Source organism: Paramormyrops kingsleyae, chromosome 18 (assembly GCF_048594095.1).
Source record: "Paramormyrops kingsleyae isolate MSU_618 chromosome 18, PKINGS_0.4, whole genome shotgun sequence".
NCBI lineage: Eukaryota > Metazoa > Chordata > Actinopteri > Osteoglossiformes > Mormyridae > Paramormyrops > Paramormyrops kingsleyae.
This window is the reverse complement of record NC_132814.1, coordinates 11,343,305-11,364,613: the sequence shown is the minus strand read 5'-3', so window position 1 is coordinate 11,364,613 and position 21,309 is coordinate 11,343,305. Positions and strand designations below refer to the sequence as shown.

Sequence of the window (21,309 nt, the reverse complement as noted above, 5' to 3'; positions counted from 1 at the left end):
ATAAGGCTCAGCGGAATGGATCAAAGACAAAAGGTCACCCAGCACCTTCACAAGCTGCTTTTAATCTTTATTAAATCTATTAAACTGCCATTAAATCTGGCCCAGTCGCAACCTATCGGGCTCCTTCATAAGCTGTGGGCTCTGCTATTAAACAGAAAGCTTGAGAACGTCCGACTTGCCGCTGCCCCTCAGGAAGATCCCGCCCGGCCTCCTGCTCGGAGGCTGTCGACACGAGAGGAGGGTGCCTCAGTGATATGTAAGGTATGCCACCGAGCTCATGAGCCAGTAATGAAAGTTCACTTTCTAATCCACCTAAAACTGATAATCCTCCCACTGTCCATGAGACATCGCAACCCAAAGGTATCCCATACCTCCTGGGGCCATGGGGCTCATCTTTTTTGTGATCAGAAGCCCAGTTTTTCTGGCATAAATTAGTAGCCATGGTTAAAAAAAAAAACAAGTTTTGTCTAGAAGAACAAAAGGACTCTTTATGGAAACTATCATAGTACAGCTGAATACGGGCAGCTTGGTTGTTTTGTTTGAAATTTGATGCTTGGGCACAAATTTCTGGGAAAACAGGCAGAATGCAAAAGCAGCTAAAGAAAAAGCTGTGTGGCTATTTTAATTAAAAAATAATTCTCAGTCACACTGATTTTTGCTCAAATGGTATAAATGCACACAGTCTTTCTTTTAAAAAAAATCTGTGTTCATAAACCACCCTGTGGCTGGGAAGACACTAGACAGGGAAGCAGTTCTCTTTTATTGTCAGTGTCCCTAAATTCCAGCTAGATTCTTAGCCAATCAACAGACATCCGCGTTTACATATTTAAATTAGTAGCCTATTACACATAAAGTGTCCATATGAAAGAAAGACAGCAGCTGTGAGATCACAAAGAACTTTGCAAGCCTGTCAAAAGCCGAGACGCACCAAGCAGGTTGACGCGGACGTCATTGACCAATAAAACCTTGGTCAGCACAAAGCATTATAAGCTGCTGCTCTGACTCGCTTTATACAATCTCCACCACACTGCCCTGTTAGAGACAGACAGTACCATTCCTCTTCCACTGCCCTGTTAGAGACAGACAGTACCATTCCTCTTCCAGCCTCTCGCAGTAACACAATCTTACACCCTGAGTCATCATGAGTCACACATTAGCACTTGTGGTCATTATTTTATATGAGCTAGACCATCGTCCTGTTTACCCTCCCCCCACCCGAGCCATCAGAAGACTAAACAATGAAACAAAAGAGAGACAACAAGCCTTTGGAATTAGTCACTGATGACTCCTTGATTATTCACGTAAGGTACATTCCATTCCCAAAGTTCAGGCATCAGCTGGACATAGAGCACCAACAACATTCACATAGAGCACCAACGACGTTCACATAGAACACCAACGACGTTCACATAGAGCACCAACAATGTTTGCTGGACACAGAGCACCAATGACGTTCACATAGAGCACCAACAATGTTTGCTGGACATAGAGCACCAATGACGTTCACATAGAGCACCAACAATGTTTGCTGGACACAGAGCACCAATGACGTTCACATAGAGCACCAACAATGTTTGCTGGACATAGAACACCAACGACGTTCACATAGAGCACCAACAATGTTTGCTGGACATAGAGCACCAATGACGTTCGCTGGACATAGAGCACCACCGACGTTCACATAGAGCACCAACGATGTTCGCTGGACATAGAGCACCAATGACATTCACATAGAGCACCAACGACATTCACATAGAACACCAACGACGTTCGCTGGACATAGAGCACCAACGACGTTCACTGGACATAGAGCACCAACGACGTTCGCTGGACATAGAGCACCAACGACATTCACATAGAGCACCAACGACGTTCGCTGGACACAGAGCACCAATGACGTTCGCTGGACATAGAGCACCAACAACATTCACATAGAGCACCAACGACGTTCACATAGAGCACCAACAATGTTTGCTGGACACAGAGCACCAATGACGTTCGCTGGACATAGAGCACCACCGACGTTCACATAGAACACCAACGATGTTCGCTGGACATAGAGCACCAATGACATTCACATAGAGCACCAACGACGTTCACATAGAGCACCAACGATGTTCGCTGGACATAGAGCACCAATGACATTCACATAGAGCACCAACGACATTCACATAGAACACCAACGACGTTCGCTGGACACAGAGCACCAACGACGTTCACACAGAGCACCAATGACATTCGCTGGACATGGAGCACCAACGACATTCACATAGAGCACCAACGACGTTCGCTGGACACAGAGCACCACCGACGTTCACACAGAGCACCAATGACATTCGCTGGACACGGAGCACCAACGACATTCGCTGCCCCCAACATGTCCATAACAGGTGGCTATTTCATTGGTGGACACTGGGTTTTCGTTTGAAACTCCGTTTGATCTTTAGCTCATCAGCATACTGACAGGGGTGTGTAGTATTGTAATGTAATATACTCAGACTAAATTATATCCACCGATGGAGCTGCACAATACAATTCCACCAAATGTTACATGCGAATCTTAATAGCAAGACCAATAACTTAATATCAAAACCCGGGAAAAAATTGTTCACAGATTGAACTCTTTTGGGGCAAGATAATAGGGCTACCCCACTGCCTCTAGTATTGTCACAAAACCAAACTTTCAAATTTCGATACGACACCAAGAAAAGCATTGAAATACCATTTTCAATCCTCAAGGAACTATATAATGTAAATCAATAAAAATTTATTTCAGTTGCAGTTTGCAGTAAAAACTTTACAACTTAAACTCATGCCACATTTGCATTGCATTTTCAGTCAAAGTATAATATTAATACAGTAGTAGTCATAGTAAAATTCTATCATGTATAAAATGGTTTCAGTACTCATTTTCACGGTACTGATTCTATAGCCTGTACTCAATTCTATAGCCTGTGCTGTGAGCACTGAGGCTCGCATGCTGCCAATGTGCACACCTAGGCCTGAGGGCAGTTGCACACAGAGGAGCTCCGGTCGAATACTACGCCCCATGTCCTTCTCCGAGCCACTTTTCCTTGACCTCGAAGGAGAACGTCATGAGCTAATGGAATGGCCTGAAGGAAAATTCATAAGGACCCAGGAAAGACAACAGCGGTGCCATGAGAATCCGACGGCGTTTAGACTCGGCTACACAATCATGCAACGTTTACTTTCGGCACATTCTATACTATTGACAGCACTACTGCCTACTGGTGGAATGATATGAAGTGTCCAATTAGACCAGTGGTCAGCAAAATACAATTAAATCTGGACTGCGTGATCGATCCCCCTCCCCCCAGCCTCTGGCACGGTGAATTTTATCGATGAGGGACACCCCCTCACCCCGGTCCCCGGCACAGTAAATTTTTTATCGGATGTAGAGGACCTTGGCTTTTTGTTGCTGATGTAATGTGGCCCTCAGGGAAAAATAGTTGGGGCCTCCTGATTTAGACTAACCGCATGTCTTTGGAGTGCAGAAGGGAAATCCCTCCCACCTCAGCCTTTCACTCGCTGCATTTAAGGGAAATGTGAAAATCTTGCAAAGTGTGTTTTTATGACACAGGGTCTGCTTGGGTTCAGCCAGCTTGGCTGTAGCCTCTAGAAGCGAGGAGACGAAATGGAATGAGAAAGGCCAAAATGTAGAGCCAGACCAGGCGAGGTACGTGCAGTAACGGCCTTGGCAGGGGACTTGTCAACTAATCCCACCACCTACCAATCCAGAAAAAAAAAAACCTTACAAACAGCCAAACCGAGAGTACTATTACGAAGGGTGAACTTAGTACTGACGTACAGCTTCAGTATTTATTTCTGCTTAAAACTGTCTGGAAAAGTCTGATGAAATGGGGCCCACAGGGGAATGGAGATACAACTCTGACAGTCAGCTGGAACGCCGTCGTTTTATACTATTACCCAGCATGCAGTGCTCTCTGCTGAAAGATTCTCGGCACAGTCACTGGTGACAAAGACAGGTGAGAGCTCTGCGGTCTCAGTGACAGGTTCCCTTACAGGGTAAATGCAGGAGAGTCTTGTTATCACCACGCACCAGATTTCGGTCCTCCCTGCCTGGCCTGTTAGCACGTGACTGATTACTGCCCCCTGCCGTCTATTCCCCCTCCCCCTCAGCCCCTCTTGCCCTTTCCACATCTGCACAAACACCACTCCTATCCTCAGAATCACCCCCACCTCGCCATGCCCCCCAAAGGTGTAGATGTGCACGCCTCTCTGCCCAGTGTGCTGCAGGATGTGCAAGCGGATGTCACCTGTCCTCTGCTTGTGATGATCTCAAACACTGTGCTTGCATGTTTGAGGTACACAGAACAGATGGCCAATTTCCTTAAGTGCTCAGAACTTGCGCCAAAGAAAAGATTTAACCAAGCCTACAAAAACATGCTGTCCGGTCTGAGCCATTATAGAACGCTTTGGATACATTTCTGCAGGCATAGTTGCTTTTATAACCATGTCATCCAGATTCTCAGCAGAAATATTTGTCAGAGTATAATTCCTTGTATTTCAGTTCCGCTCAATATTTAATCGAAGTAACTCAGGTTACAGAGCTCACTCCGAGTTACATTAGCAAGTTCTCTTATAGGACTTATCCAGGTCCACAACTGAATGTTTAACAAACACCTTGAGTTTTCCCAGATTCCCAGAATAAAATCAGTTGTTGTTGTTTTTTACATAATAATTTATAAAAGAACAATATTCTGCTGACATAAAAAAATACATTTGCCAATAAATATTATAATAGCCAATTATAATACCTAGGTGCAGCAAAGGACTAGTGATATTGCAGTTCTTGCATATAATTCTTTCCAAAATGCAAAAATACCCCTTGTGTAATTATGGATCCATAAAAGAATAATTTAGTAAATATAATCCAGAGTAAAAGTAAGTTAACATAAAATAAATGTTTAAAAAATGCGTAAATAAATGGAATCTGCTTAATGAACAATATGCATTTGTACTTTTCAGTTGCGTATTATCCATAACGGTAATGGGATCGGTATTTTTTTTTCTTTCAACTAATATAAAACCAAGTGGATTCATATTTAAAATGGATGATTACAATTTTTTTCGCCGCGTCTCTGAATCTCTGATAGATGTTAGTCTTAAAGGTCTGAACCCGGATTGTGTCACGTCCAAAGGCTGCCGCATAAAAAAAACACCGGATGAGCTCTACACAATTGTCTTATTTTACTTCCACCATTGTCTTAAGACGTGGAGTTTGGAGACAAGGCTGATTAGGATTATTAGGGACGCAGGGCAGGAATTTCTCCTCAGGTAGCGTCTCCCGTTTCCGTGACCTTCGCTGGCCAGAACAATTCCAGGGAGCCTCCTGTCCTGCCGTCCGCTTCCTTATTGTTTCTTTCCCACGCCTAAACGCCACACGATCCAGAGAAGGAAATCTACTTGGAAAGGCCACAGACAAAGCACGAAAGCTAAAATAGAAACGGACAGTGTTGTGCTTCCTTTGTTAAGAATGCATATCAGCTACTGTTTATTTGGACAGAGGAATATCCGCCTCTGTGCTGCTCATCAGCTATAGGTGCGATCTTAAGGGGGCGCGTAACGGTGCGCTTGAGCATATGCCATATTTTTCCTGATTTTCAGTTTTAAGTCCGTATTTAAATACGCAAAGCAACACGATCGCTGATTTTCCACGTAATGAAGATTGTTCTTCATCATCAGATCGTTTCTGGACTGTTTGACATACAATAAAGGGGAACTAAAGATGAATTATGCGAAAGTTACGGAACTTTACTTTTAATTTACCATTATTTATGTCTTGACTGACGGTTTAACGGTTCAGTCGCAGTACTACGAGTCAGGACTGACACCAGCAGTCAATGCTGCGATTACATAGGACGTTAAACAGCGCGGATCGCGCATTTTATCACTCCGCTAGAAGGACGCAAACTCTCTCTTGCGGACACAACAGTAACTACACGGGGTGGAAGCGATGCCAGCATAGTGCCCCCACCTGTAGCGACAGCTCGTACATGCCGGCCACCAAAGGCACGCAAGTGTGGATATGAACTGCTTGGATGAAATCGATGACGCATTTTACACAGAATTAAAGAATGTTATCAAACTTTAAGTCAGTTAGAGCAAAATAGCCTATATGACTTCGTATGCAGCACAATTAATCATTAAAGTACGCAACTTGAAAAGGTAATGCACCGAATTGTTTCTGCTTATAAACTGTAATATAGCACTTTTTTAAAAAAAAAAACGGAATTAGCTGCATGTAGCCTATGTGGACATCTGCAGTTCGTGTCAACATATAACGTGCTGCGAAAAATATTAATACCACTGTATTAATGTAATAACCGACTCACCTTCTGAGCAGAAAACAAGGACAAACAGCACTGCGCCGAAAGCGCTCTCCATCACGGTGCTCCAAGTGCGCGGCTCCTCACACACTCCTCTTATGATTAAGTTTTACTTAGAGTTGTACCCGGACCCTGCCGATGTTACGCTGAGGAGATGCACAAGATATCCAAAATACCGTTGCTGTAAAACCCAGTTTATTGCCAGGTCTGTTATAAAATGTTCCGAATGAAGTTCAAAGTCTTGTCTGACCAAGTTCTTTGATGTCAGCGACTCCGCGTCTGATACATTTTTTGATACGACAGATAAAATAATGTCCCCTAAAGCAGGTGCGAAGTTATCTGTGATTTCTCTGAGCGCATGGAGAAGTATCGTTCGGCTTTGAGAAGTATCGTTCCCGGCAGATCTTGAAAAGGATGGGAGAGTATAAACCTGATAAAAATATAAAGGGTTATCACTATTTTAGTGTAATTAAGTATTAATTTGTCTGACAGTGCCTTTCATTTTATCTCTTTTGCGGGTTTGAGTTCTTTCTTTGGCCAAGCGTTCCTTTATAGTGAAACAGAGGAAGGAGGCAACGTCACTGATGGAAAGCGAGCGTGTGACTGGCGCCCCCCCCCCCGCCCTGCTGCAAAGGAGCTCCCAACGACGCCGAATGCACCCCCCGCCCCCCAACGACGCCAAATGCCCCAAGAAAGGAGAGGAGACAGATATCAAGAAATCCAGAAGCGAAAGATTATTCTACGGTATTTGTGTCAAGAAAATATAAAATTAATATAAAGTTAAATAAAGCTTCTTCTTTTTTTTTCTTTGTAAAATATTCTACTAAATCAGAATGTGTTCATTGTATTTGTTTTTGGTTGATCTTTATTTTTGAAAGTTTCAATAATATGAATAACAATATACATTCATTATAATAATATACACTAAAAAGATAACAAATAAACGTTATATTATATTACATTCACAGCGCATTCACAAAGCATTCACGCTTCACTTTCTTCAAATTTTGCAGTGCTGCGGCTTTATGCTAAACTCATTTAAATTGATTTTTTCGTCATAAATTATTCTACACTCACAACTGCATAATAATAAAGCAAAAACAGTATTTTAAAAATTCTTGCAAATTTCTCAAAAATAAATCAGTAATATCACATTGTTGTAAGTATTAGGGGAGACCGGGTATGGTTGTAACATGGAGAGAGTTGTAACACCACCAATTCCACCAATAAGAGATAGGATGAGAGTCATGTAATTATTTCAGTGTTTTGCCACTTCCTCCCTAAACCCACATGGTGGAAACAGGTACATGCCGATTCTATTAATAAAAAAACAGATTTTGAGTTAAGAAAGTAATTTTTTGACCAAGACTATATTTCGCTTAGTATTTATACTATTGCATATAAAATCATATGACTTAAATAAGATTAAATTGTAGTTTCTCAGGTAAACTGTGATGTATTTTTCCCCTGATACTTTCAAACCACTATCCTACTACAGCTAGCTGAAAAATAGCTAAGAGGGGTGGGTTGTAACACACCTTTAAGAAGTGTTACAACCATCCCCTTACATACAACTAAGGACACTTTCTTGATTTTAATAATTTTACAGAATGTAAAAGAAAGTGGAAAAGAAAGACTGAAAAGGGGGTGTGTCTGCCAGTGTTCTAAAAAAAGCATCTGATGAGATCACAAGGAAGGGCCAGTCAGTCAGGTCAGCTGCGAAGGCACATGGGATCTGCCATGTAACACTGAGCAGACACTGCAAATCACTGCAGAAGCTGAAGGACCAGGGGTCCAGTGAACTTCCCAGTGAAGGAAGACCTGTATTATGGACTGGCAGTATGTGGACCCACCGAGCCTGTACTCCAAGGTCACCAAGATTCATTTGTCAGCATTGTGACTCAGAATTGACTTATGGTTAGTCTTCAAAAACTTCTTTTTGAAGCATAAAGCACAGTGTGGGCAGTGTTTTTGCTTCTTTTGTCTAACTGTTGCAACTTACCGCAGCACGTGTTACATCCTACCCTGGTAGTGGGACAGGTTGTAACAAAGGAACACCATGTATTTGTCATGAACTCACTAGGTCTGTAATATTCTTGCAGAGGTTTGACTTGGTGCAGTTTGTAGCAAACAAACGTGGGTACTTTATATAAAAATTTAAAAACTCTAGCTCAAAAATTCAGTGAGTTATAGGTAGTAAAGCAAAAAGTGTTACAACCATACCCGGTCTCCCCTACTGAAGTTTACTCAGAACTTGGCTGAAGGGATTCCATCCTTGAGTCTTCTTGGGCACGATGTGACAAGCTTTCTGTGTCTAGATTTGGGGATTTTCTGCAACATTCTTCTCTGGAGATCCTTTCCAGCTCTGTCGGGCTGGATGGTGCCTGGTGGACAGCTAGTTATACGTCTCTCTGGAGATGTTTGACTGGGTTCTGGGATCTGGCTGGGCCACACTATGACATTCACAGAGTAGTCATAAGCTGCTCCTGCAGTGTTGTGCTTTGAGCTTTGGGTCGTTGTCCTGTTGGAAGGTAAACCGTCAGCCCAGTCTGAGGATCAGAACATTCTGGAGCAGGTTTTCATTAAGGATATCTCTGTACTTTGTTCTGTTCAGTGTTCCCTCGACCCTGAATTGTCTCCCAGTCCCTGCCACTGACAAACATCCCCCCACCCTGATGCTGTCACCCCCAGGTGTCACCGCTGGGATGGTATCGCGCAGGTGATGAGTGGCGGCTGATTTCCTTCAGACCTGATGCTTAGAATTGAATCCAGACATTTCAATCTTGGTTTCATCAGTCCTGAGAATCTTATTCCTCATATCCTGCTAGTCTTTTAGGAGGCTTTAAACAAACTCCAAGTGAGCTTTCATCTGTCTTTTATTGAGGCTTTTACTGAGCCCAGATCAGTGGCATGCTGCAGTGATCTTCTGGAGGGATCTCCTGTCTCCACACAGGATTTCTGGAGACCAGCCAGAGTCACCATCAGGTTCTTGGTCATCTCTCCTAACTAGGCCCTCCTGCTAACTGCTCAGTTTGGCTGTGCAGCTCTTGGCTCTTCCAAACTTCTTCCATTTAAGATTTATGAAGGCCACTGTGCTCTTGGGATAATTTAATGTTGCAAAAGTTTTTTGCAGCCTTCCCCAAATCTTTGCCTCAGCACAATCCAGCCTCTGAGCTCTGCATGCAATTCTTTTTGACCTCCTAGCTTGGTTTTCCCTCTGAAATACATTGTTAACTCTGGGCCATTACATTGACAGCCGTGCATCTTTCCAAATCATGTCCAATCAACTGAATTAACCACCGGTTTGCTCCAAAACAAGGTGATTTAGAAAAAATTGATCAATAGAAATGGGATGCACCTGAACTGAATTTCAATTGAGTCCTGCTAAATTAAGAATTCCTACACCCCAAAATGTTAATAACTAATAACTAACACAGAAATCTTTGTAAAGACCTGAGACAAATGTTTACTGGGTGTATGCTAAATTTGTAAACAGGATATGGTGTGTAGCTTTTCATGTCTGCCACAATGACCCGGCGCCCCCCCCGGACCCAGTGTGACACTCTGCATGGGTGGCTGTTTGCCTTCAGCCTCCTATATTTAGTAACATCAGCTTCACAGCCGGGTAGGATGCTTCCCATATTTAAATATCCTGCCTCTGCTGTTTACTCGTCCCCAGACTTAATGGGGATTTTGAGTATAGACCATGTCTGTGGTCTCCACTGAATCACCATGTCCACCGATATGTTATTTCCCCTCAGGGTTGTACCAAGACATTCTGTCACCTCGGGCCCCCCAGGCAATATTAACATATCATTTTACGTATTGAAGGGCCCCTGTGAAATGCCGGGCCCCCGAATCTGCCAGGGTATCGGTGCCCCTCCCACATCGCTGTGCCCGCTGACTCCCTGCTGGTGGGAATGTGATAATATATAATACAGAGCATGGAGCCCCATAATTAACATGAATTTAATCATTGATTCTTGAAGTTAGGAGATATTGATATTGGGGGGGGGGACATCTTAATAATTGAAATACAAAGGTCTACTTATTGGTGGGGAGTGAATGAATCCAAATTAAATATTAGGGGACACACGCCCCCCCCCCCCCCTTCCCTCCCTTCCCCCCTGCCCAGTTGCTATACCCCTGGTTAGGAGCATTTTAATATATTCTACATCTTCTTAAATGCATCCTGTCACTGGGTAGACACCCAACTGAGTTGGCACCTTTACCATCTTAGCTAAATAAGAAGGGAAACTTCAAATACATTATTAATCAATGTTTACTAATATTTTCAACTCTCAGAATATGGTATTTATTTTCAGTTTCAATCCTGTGGCATATGACTTAGCTTAGCCAGGCATATTCTCGCTCCTTGGCTGTGTTTCAGTGAGCACTGACTGTTTGTTTTCCTGCGCCACATTTTTGCTCCCTCCCAGCTCCCTGTCAGATAGTCCACATTTTTGTAAAAACATGGATCTGGGGATCCCCGAAAATCAAAGATGTAGCCTCTATCACACATCCTTGTCCCTGGTTTGGTGACAGCTTACTGAAGCCCCTAATTATTTCTGGACTACTGTAGCTATGATCAACAGGAGTCTAACTGACAGTAAATTTGTGAATTGTGTGAAACTGCTAAACACTGGATACACTAACAAAAATGAGTAAAACAAGAGGAGTAATATTACTTTTGAAAATGAAAGTAAAATAAACACGATCTGTTGCGTATTTCTTGAACAGTTAATATGAAAAACAAAACATGAAGCAGCTGAATTTCTGAGGCATTCCCTTTTAAGTCGTGTCTTCGTATATCGTCACATTACATCCATGAAACAACTACATCTGGTAAAGATTTGGCCTTCCCGCAAAAGTGAATTGTGCAAAAAATGCACGCTTCCTAGCAGGGGGCAATCTATGCGCTCAACACATACAGGTCAAGATGAAGTCCTGAAAGGAGAATTGACTTCAAAAGAATACGCACTATCAGGACAGAACAACACCAAAGGGGCGAGTAAGGAAGCAGGAGACGTAAAGATTACGCTGAAGGTTGCTGGTTCAAGGAGGGGGTCTATTGTTACACCCTTTAGAAAGCAGTTTTGAATTGTTCTAGCAAAAAATTCAGCGGAATTAATGGGGAAAAGTGATCCAGTTAAAGTTCTCCGTTAAATGTTGAAACAGAAAATGTGGCATATCGATAAAGAATGTAGTAATGAAACAGCTGGAGAGGTACAAACTTTTACAGGTCATGAAAAATTATGCCCAGCGGTATATAACACAAATGGATAGCTCAGCCTGTCACAGAGTCGGCTCCTATACCGCATTAGCGCTTTAAGAAAGAGAGATGGATGGGTGAACGGATTTCTACATGGACAGATTCTTTTCTCTGAGTTGGATTTTTTTAACAAATAACATTTCAACTCAATGATACATCTTAATGAGAAAATCTTTGGAAGACAGTGTCTGATACAGTGTTTTCACTTTTGCAGTTACGTATTTCAGATCAAGTAATTCTATTGGCTGCAAATTTACAGATAATAGTGTCTAACCATGGAACCAAATCATTAGCTGAGAACAAGATAAAACTTACAATGTAATGGTACGTGAGGGGAAACTGCTTACAAAGCAGGAAAGGTTATCCTCAGAAGCCCTATGATCAAAGACAACATCGCTAGGAGTAGTCTGCAAGTAGAGTAACCAATCGCCCAGGGGTCCAGGGCTGGATTAGGGCCCAAATGCTGCTTCACAATGTAAATTTACCACGTTTGTATTACTACTCAAAGTAAAGCTTAAAAGTTACATTGATGGAATTGCAGGAACCATTTTTGTTTGCGTTAAGATAATCACACGTGGACATTTCAGAATATACTGTATGTGTGTGACATAATGTATTCTGAAAATAAAAGCATTTTCTGTTGCTTGCAATTTTGTGTTAGAAAACCAGGAAACATAACACCTGGATTGTGTGTTAGTCTAATTAAAAACAAAAAAACGTTATTTATGTCATTTCAGTGTTACTCTTGGCTCAGTTACTGTCAGTTATTTTTAATTTTCTATAGACTGTGATTAGTGAGGAAAAAAAACAAAGATTACTGTGTACAATTCTGAGATAAATGTTATATACTATTGTCAGAATTATTTAAAATCTAATATTAATTTTTGGAATGAAAAAAATTTAGAAGCAGAATAAAGTAATATACTAAATTAATCTGACAGCTGAAATGGAGGGAACATCATATCAAGAAAGCTCACAATGTTGTTTCCAGTACATTCTAGAATCCTTTCCACAGTCTGAACCGCAACATAAAATTGTGGTTATGCATCAGAACCTGAAGGAAATGAAGGATTCTGGTCTTATCCTCAGCTAAAAGAGGCCACTTTCAACAGATGACTTCAATGCAGAACTTGAAACTTGCAAATAGCTCTAAGCCATATCAGGTTTATCAGCTGAATAGTTACTCCGTTACCCTGATGCAGTTAGTGGTATCTGTGCAAACTGTGGTAAATTAAATCATTCCCTATTGAAAATCTATAGGCTTAAATTAAAATGGTGTCAAACTGTTAGTCTTCTATGATTTGTGGGTATAACTGGCATATTGTTCAGAGAAGCAATGCTAGACTTAAAAAATACTTTACAAAACACTTGAGTAACAGCGTACTTTGCACCTAATAGTAATGCAATGCAATACAATACCCAAACAAATATGGTGCATGTACAGTATGCTCAAAATAATTTGTCATAGACAAAAGTCAAAGATCCATCTAGGTACAGGACTGGGTGGAACTTCGTTCTTAAAGGTATCAAAAATATCTTCAGAAAGTTTGCTTCCTATCCACTCAGTGAATTTTACTGGATAAGCCTCACTTATGCAAATCTACAACATGTCAGATACCCTCTTGTGTTCAATTAAGGCATTACATGTCATGTTTTCACTAATGATTAATACACAGAATATTACATATGCCTGCTGCAATAATTTATTATGTGTCGTGGAATTAATGAGTTGAGTATTTTTAGCATTTTCAGGGAACATAAATATGATTATCCCACAATGTGATTATAAGGTTGTAAGAAATCTGGTTCTTCGTTGCGAGAGCCACAAGACAATTTTCGGAGGAAGAAGCAGATTTATTGGTATTCACTTAAGTGACTACCAAGATTTTTTTTTAAGATTTTCTTTCTTAAAAAACTAACTTTATATAATTATAGATAAAATATTTGAACACTTTTGTGTTTTACAAACATGCTTATAGACCACAGATATAATGAACAAAACAAACTTAGTCCTTCACTTTCCCAGTATGTTTTTTTTATATGAGCTGTACACTAAAAATATATTGAATAAAAAGGCACATGGGAATGTGGGTACAAAGCCTTTATTTTGTTTGTATTTGCAGGATAAAAATGGGTCCTGCAGCTTCACTACACAATACAAAGTGAAAATTAAATGTATGAAGTATGTGAACATATTAATTTGGTATGGAACAGGGACTTCAGCAGCACTCAGCCATTGGGGCTTCAACAAAGTACAAACTAACAATTAAATTGATACATTTAACAATTAGTAAACAATCACAGGTGTTGAAAGGGGCTTTTCCCATTACCTTCCTCCTTCCCCAGTCAAAAACATGCCCTCCCCTATCTTATACCACGACACAGAAGCACTGAAGGCTTGTCTGAATTGGTTCCATGCCATGTAGGGAAAAGGTAAAGGCTATCGCAACCAATGTGTCAGGTTGGTGCCTGTGTGACCTTGCCATTTATGTCACTTCCCTGTTTGGCCAGTAGGGATTGCTGGCCATCCCAGCTTCTGTCTTTGAATCCTTTACTCTTGTGTATCTCTGTCAGCACCTGGACTGCTGCATAGCTCAGGGGGCTGAGCCTGTAGTTCTGTAATGATGGACCCATTGGTTGTGAGTTTGAACCCAGCATAAATCCAGTCTCACCTGTTTTTGGTTTCTTGTTTGACTTTTTGCTGTCCTTAGTGTTTGTAGTTTCAGATTATGATTTTCCTACGTCCCACCCATGGTCCACCCTCCTTGTGTTAGTTTCTGGTTTTGTGCCTTTAAATTCAGTAAAAGCCTTGTATTCCTAGCACTAGGTTAGTGTTTTCTAGTGCGTTTTTTAACCCTCCTAATACTGTGATTATCCCTATTCTGTAGTTTCACCTGTTGCTTGTGTTCTGTTTGATTGGTTGTCTTGTTAATGCTTCACTCCTGCGTCCTCATTAGCCCAGTTTGGTTTGTGTATTGTTTTCCCCAGTGACTCATTGTATGTAGTTGTGTAGGTGAATGCAGTGTGTCTGTGGATATGCTTTTTAAAAATTTTGTTAAACCCATGTGTTGTCTTGGAGCAGCAAAGTTGATTGTCACACTCTTTTCCCGCCTGCACTGTGCCATGATACCATGACCATAAATGGCTCAACTCAACTTCTACCGTTACCAGACAAGAAGACGACACCATGTACCAAGTGGCCTTGGTCCCGTGCTGAGACTTTTGTTTGTCATGGTCATTCAGGCATCATAAGTTTTCAGTAACTGGAAGCAGTTTGAATGAATATTCAATAGGGCCTGAAAGATTCCATTTTGTCTTGTCCTAAATGACTAATTCACAGCTGTCCATATTTAAGGTGTACATTTGAATAAAGACTTTTAAAAGAATTTAGATTTTGGGTGATCTGGAGACCACCTGGTTCACATGGTGACCACAATGAATATCATTATATTTAGAATGGACAGCAACAAGCTCACAAAGTTACCCAACTGTGACCAATATGTTTTCCTACAAAACAGCCTGGGGAGAGAGATCTGTCTGTCCTGCAAACGAAACAACCAGGCCGTTCCAGTGCTGCACTAAGAACAGAGTCCTATGTATACATAATCATTCCCTGCATTGCATCCCTAAATCTATGATGTTGTGTTAAGTCTGATATTCCATGGAAAGTTTCACAATGCTTTATAGAACAAAGCTTTATATTCTTTAAGAGTGAAAGAATGACAAGCCAAAAAAGACATGAAAACACCACTGGCATAAGGCCAACAGCCTACATCTCTTCAGAAAATATACCCCAATACTGTTTCTTGTTTAGAGTGTCTGTGTTAATGCTATTCAGAAGCCTGGGGCCTGTACTACGAAGTGGGGTTGCTGGCTTATCAGGGTTACTTGCTGGATTTAAGGTACCACAGTTTAAATGGACTTCATATTCGTTCACTTACATTTCGCCCAGACAACCTTAAATCTAACAAGTTACCCCGATAAGCCAGTAACCCCACTTCGTAGTACAGGCCACTGGTGTCAGGGTTGGTCTCCCATCTGACCCTATCCTACATGTTCTGTTTTGACCAGCAGGTGGCGGGCTATCCTTTTCCCTCCTCCATCTTGTCATCCCTTTGCCCTATCACGTTCTCCCTGTTCCCTGGGCTGCCGTGCAGCTCACTGGGCTAAGCACATGGCTCAGACTGTTAAACTCTTCAGAGAGCAAAACCTGTTTTGTTTGATTTTTGGCTTTCCCTAGTGTTTATCAGCTATCGGTGAATTCCTGCTTTTGGTGTTTCTCTATTTCAGTTGGTTCCTTGTCTTTTGCTCCTTGTCCCCTGTTTGCTCAGTTTTCCTGGTTATAGTTAACCCTTAGTTTTTATTAACTCTCCCTAGTCTCTAGTGCTGTTTTGCTGCTTAGTTTGCCCCAAGTCCTTGTGATTGGTTAGTTGGTTACAACTCTCACCTGTCAACCCAGTTTTGTAGTTTTTTTTTGTAGTGTGGTTTATTTTGTTTGAGCTCAGTGGATCGTCGCTGTTTTCCACCTGCGCCATGCCATTCCGCAACACCTAGCTGGGATATTTGCTGCACAAAACACACACAAACAAAATGTAGATTTTAGGAAATTTCTTTGACTTGCAGTTAACACACCATGGATTCATGTCTATTCAAAGTGAACCGGCAGGGAGAATAAAGCACATGCTATCGTAGATTTTGAAACTTCTCTGACTACATAATTTTCAAATCCCCTTAATATAGTTCCTTTATACAGACACAGGAAGAGGTATATGAGCCCCTCAGGGATGCACTCAAGCAGCAGGATATTGCACCCTGAGTCCTATGATTCACTGCAGCTGGGGCATTGATATTTCTAAAGACAGCAGATAAAAGCACATTGCAATGTAACACACACACACACACACACACACACACACACAGGCACACACACACACACACACACACAGGCACACACACACACACACACACACACACACACACAGGCACACACACACACACACACACACACAGGCACACACACACACACACACACACACACAGGCACACACACACACACACACACACACACACACACAGGCACACATATAGAAAACTGGAGAAAAGACTCCAAGATTATTAAACACACACTTGTACTCATATCTTTGTGGGGACTGTCCGTTCACTTTTATGAGGAAGAACTCTAATCCCAACAATGAAACCCTTAAGGTTAGGGCTGGGTAGGGGTTAACCATAAGTAACCAAACTAAATATGAGACTTTTGGCATTTCAAGTTATTTTTTTTCTTGTCACAGATTTTTATAAAATTGAGTTTCCCCTTGTTTGGACCGAAAATCTCAACACAAAGTAAAAATAAGTTATCACATTGTGGAGACATTGCAATATATGCATAACCCCCCCCCCCCCCACCACCACCACCACCACACACACACACACACACACATTAAATTTCAATTTCTGTACTACAATCTTCTAATTATTCAGAAATAATTATGCATTATCAGCTCAAACACATTTGATGTGTTTAAGTAAAATATACTTTAGCTCTACACATTTACATTATTTCCTAGTTCACTGCTTACCGTTAACAAAAGGAAAATATCTCTTCCTCATTGAAACACTAAGTTCCATCCATCCATCCATCCATTTTCTGTATCCGCTTGTCCTATCAGGGTCGCAGGAACCTGGAGCCTATCCCACAGGACAGGGAATAACCCAGGATGGGGCGCCAACCCATCACAGGGCTGTGATGTGAGTTTTCTGCTAAAACTATTAGTCTGAAAGACATTCTCAGTGAAAGATATACCAGTTAAAACCATATTTCATGCATTCCTGCTTTTTCACTCAGATTCTTCCCTCGAGTGAGAGCAGGGAAGCTGCTTGAATGAAGTATTACATAACACTGAATCAGCCATAACATATGTAGCCATTTCAGAGAGGAAGCAGTGATTGGACAGGATCTGTACCCCAGAACACACATTAAAGTAGCCTGAAAGAATAAGTGCTCCTTTAATTCAAAACAGCCAAACCATTAACCAAAATCAAATACTCGAAAATAAGTTCCAGCAGTAACAACAACGCCTAATTTGCAAAAGTTCATTCTGTTCCCCTTGTTTCCTGCTTACTCCTGTTCTCTGTTTTAAGTCCTGTTGTGTCTCATATTGTTAACAGACTCTAACGAAGTGAACAAAGCCAGCTGGGCGTCATTAGCTAGGCTTGCAGCCGACGTCTCCTTGCTGAACAGCTACGGATCCTGCCTTGGATCTACATCACTCGGGTTCAGATGTGGGAAAAATATTTACGATATTTCAAAGTTATCTAACAATTCTTAGTATTCTGAGACATATTTTGTATCTATTTGTATATATGTGTTATAGGACAGCCTGATTTTATTTATATCTGTGTACAAAACATTACAGATAAAGAAATATGTATTTGTTATAATAGTACTTGGGGAAGGTGATCAAATAAAGATTCAGAATGTCACTAAAAAGCACAAATAAGTACATTTACATAGATTCCTGTTCTCTCCAGCTAGAAAGAAAGCTCTTTCTGAATGATCTTCACAATAAGACCTACCTGGGCAGCCAGTATCATAAAGCGTACTGATCTGCAGGGGAAAGAGTGCTGTATTCCCTGTATAACTGTAGTATACAGATAATCAGTAGTCATCTTATAATATGAATATAATTACCTCTGGAGGTGTGGTCATGCACAATGGCATGCATGGAATTGTCTGCTGTTAATCGTTACTGGGGCCATATATCAATAGTCTCTGGAAGGCAGGGTGAAAATGGAAATGAGTGTAAAATTGCATTGACTTTCCTCTTCACCTATAACTTACCGTGAACAAATAAGACCAACACCAGTTAGTATAGCCAGTTAGTGTAACTCAATGACGACTAATATCATAAGCAGTAGTAGGTTGGATAACGCAAATGAAAACTGAAATTGCACCATAATTCTGGCCTAAATGTCAGCAAACCATTAGCTTGGTCTATTTTCACCCTATACCACAGTCTATAATGTACTATTGTTTTTTCAAAATTGCCATTACACAGTTACAATATTGGACAAAAAATTTATTTTCATGAAAAGAATTCTAACCTAGGGAAAAAAACACAACGCAACCTCTGCCATATCATTGTCAAATAAGAAAACACAATACAGTGTATATAAATTCAGTCAATCTGAAATGGCCTAAAATGGGCCAGGAATATACAGTATGTGTATTAAAGATTATTACAATTCTATCTAGATAATAGCTACGGCGCTGCTTGTCTTTTTGTTCTTTAAGCTGTTTGCTCTTCTTCGAAAGCAATGCATGCGAGCATGTTCTATAGCTACTGCTTTTTACAGCTACTAGTTGTTAGAAAATTCTCATCTAAGAAACTACTGCAGGTATCTGGGCCTGCCCTTCCAAGTTTTCATTAGATTAAGGCCTAAACTTTGACACAGCCAGTCCAAAAAAATAAATAAATAAATTTCTCTTCATTCTTTGATGAGCTTTCTGGAATACTTTGGGTTGTCAGCTTGCCGCAGTACCAATATCCTGCACAAGTGATGACCATCTGATCTGCAGTGAGACGTTTTGTTTTGACTGTAAGTTCGGTGTTCTTTCAGTGATTGTGTCATATGCTCAGGTCTGGCCAAGACAGCTGGGGTAAGGTTTAAACTAGTGGGTTTTTCTTTTTTTGTGGGTACAGCAGTATTTTGCTTAAACAAGAGAACATTTGCAAACTAAGTAACACAAACATATTTTTGAGTGCAAGGCCATTACTATTCAGCTTGGACTGTAATGAACATGAGCTGCAGAGAGAGACGTCTGCAGACACTTGGATGTGAGCCTGGAGTTCTTCTGGACAACCCGTATGACTTTTCTTATTCTCTTAGGCATAAAATTTTGAAAGCATTCCACACCTTGGTAGAATCACTGAAGTTGTAAATATTCTCCTTTTTGCAGATTTATCTTTTCAGTGAATTGATGAGAGCCAGTTACAAGATTAATGTATGCACGGAAATAGCACAATGCTACGTTTTAAACGCTATTTTAAATTATTTTTATTACCACAGAACCCTCTCATTCCAACTCATTCATTCAAAGATCCAGTTATACTCAAACTCAGCTTTTATTTTTCCAGTTATGTGACAGCACTGGGTTCAGCCATTCGGGGAATGAAGTTAAGCTGAAAGTATTCCATGCAGGTGCGTAGGCTCGGACACGTCGTGATTCGTCATAATTAGTCTCAGCTCTAAACACACAAATATGGCTGTTAATAATAAGAAGAAGAAGAATAGGAAGAAGAAAGTAAACAGAGGAAAACAACAAAACATGTTATGGATAGGGAAGTTCATAGCCTTGTTCTGGGACGCACGCTAGGGAAAAAAAACACAACGCAACCTCTGCCATATCATTAAATTCAAAAGGTGGTCCATAGTTCAACAGATGGAATAATAAAAGCAACAATGAGCCGAATTTTGGATGTAGCTTTGAATGTCTGCAATAGGACGCCAAACTGCATGATGACAGCCATGCTGTCAAGTATTCGGGATACGGCCTGTATCTGAACATGTAAACAACTGTAAACAGACGATATCATTTCGCAATCATATAAACTATACGGAAATTAGAAACTTTATGGAATATTAATATCACGTGATATTTTAATGAGGAATGATTATGCCGTCCAAAAAAAAAGCATTTCGAGTGGACACTCCTGATTTATGGCTAACACAGGCCTATAGCGTGTATTGCTAAGTTAATACTGGTTTTCCACGGTATTTTAAGTTTAATAATGACTATAGCGAGTCTAATTTGTTTCGTTTTTTAAATTTGTGATCTGGCAGTTTCAATACTCAACACAGCCTCATTTAATAATGACTCGAACCACCGCCCTCTGACTTTCGTTTCGTATTTATTTATTTATTCTCTTTTGATTCATTTTTAGACGGAAAACCAATGCAATGAGAAAAACAAACTGACAGGCTAAATACCGTCCTTGTCGAAATAGCTTTTCGAAACTTTCCTGAAGTCAGTGTCTACTGATTTTCATGCTTGCAGTCCAAAAATATTATTTAAGGAAAGTATAATACTTACAATAAAGAAATCTTTTATAAATACTGAGGTAGGTAGTATTATTAGCTTCGCTCCGATTATGGATAGTGAGACTTAAAAAAAAAAATTTCAAATAATAAAATGCCGTTATTTTAATCCAGAAGCGCTAACGTTCATTACAAACACTAGAGAGTGCTAAAACCTAAAAAAAATTAGTTTCCCAAACCAGGTATCCTTATTTCCCAGCGAAGCCAAAATACGGGGCCGTCAACCACCGCGTCATGTCGCTTTGAAAAAGTAATATATCTTAATTACAGCATATTTCCTCAGATGACGCCACAGAGCGCCGTTTAAGTACAAATCGAATACTATTCCTGAGTGTCATTCAATTCCAGTGTAAAAGAGTTAATTGTAATGTTTTAAAATAAGTCATTTTACAAATACAGAGTACCACACGAATTCTATTGCATGTTTTGTTAAAGATAGGTGTACAACGTAACACCGCATAAATAAAATCCCTCAGGCAGTGTTCTGGGAGTATGGGATACGGGGTATGGGGACTGCTGTTGCAGGCCATCAGGCCACTGGATGAAGAGGTCCCTGCAGCTGAGTGC

The 21,309-nt window shown here is 40.7% G+C and overlaps 1 protein-coding gene and 1 long non-coding RNA gene across 2 annotated transcripts in view; both read right to left on the bottom strand.

Moving 5' to 3' along the window:
- The window catches only part of LOC111838006 (vascular endothelial growth factor receptor kdr-like), a 44,862-nt gene extending 37,927 nt beyond the window's left edge, over positions 1 to 6,935 (bottom strand). The window contains exon 1 of the mRNA XM_023800545.2: positions 6,378 to 6,935. Coding sequence (XP_023656313.2) covers positions 6,378 to 6,429 — 52 coding nt within the window. The 5' untranslated portion in view covers positions 6,430 to 6,935. The remainder of the gene's footprint in view (positions 1 to 6,377) is intronic.
- Positions 6,936 to 13,729: 6,794 nt separating this feature from the next.
- LOC111837983 (uncharacterized) lies at positions 13,730 to 17,729 on the bottom strand. The gene is made up of 3 exons (XR_002836778.2): positions 17,223 to 17,729; positions 16,091 to 16,209; positions 13,730 to 14,259 (listed from the first exon to the last, which is right to left on the bottom strand). It is a non-coding gene; the product is annotated as an uncharacterized lncRNA (long non-coding RNA).
- Between the last annotated feature and the right edge of the window lie 3,580 nt (positions 17,730 to 21,309).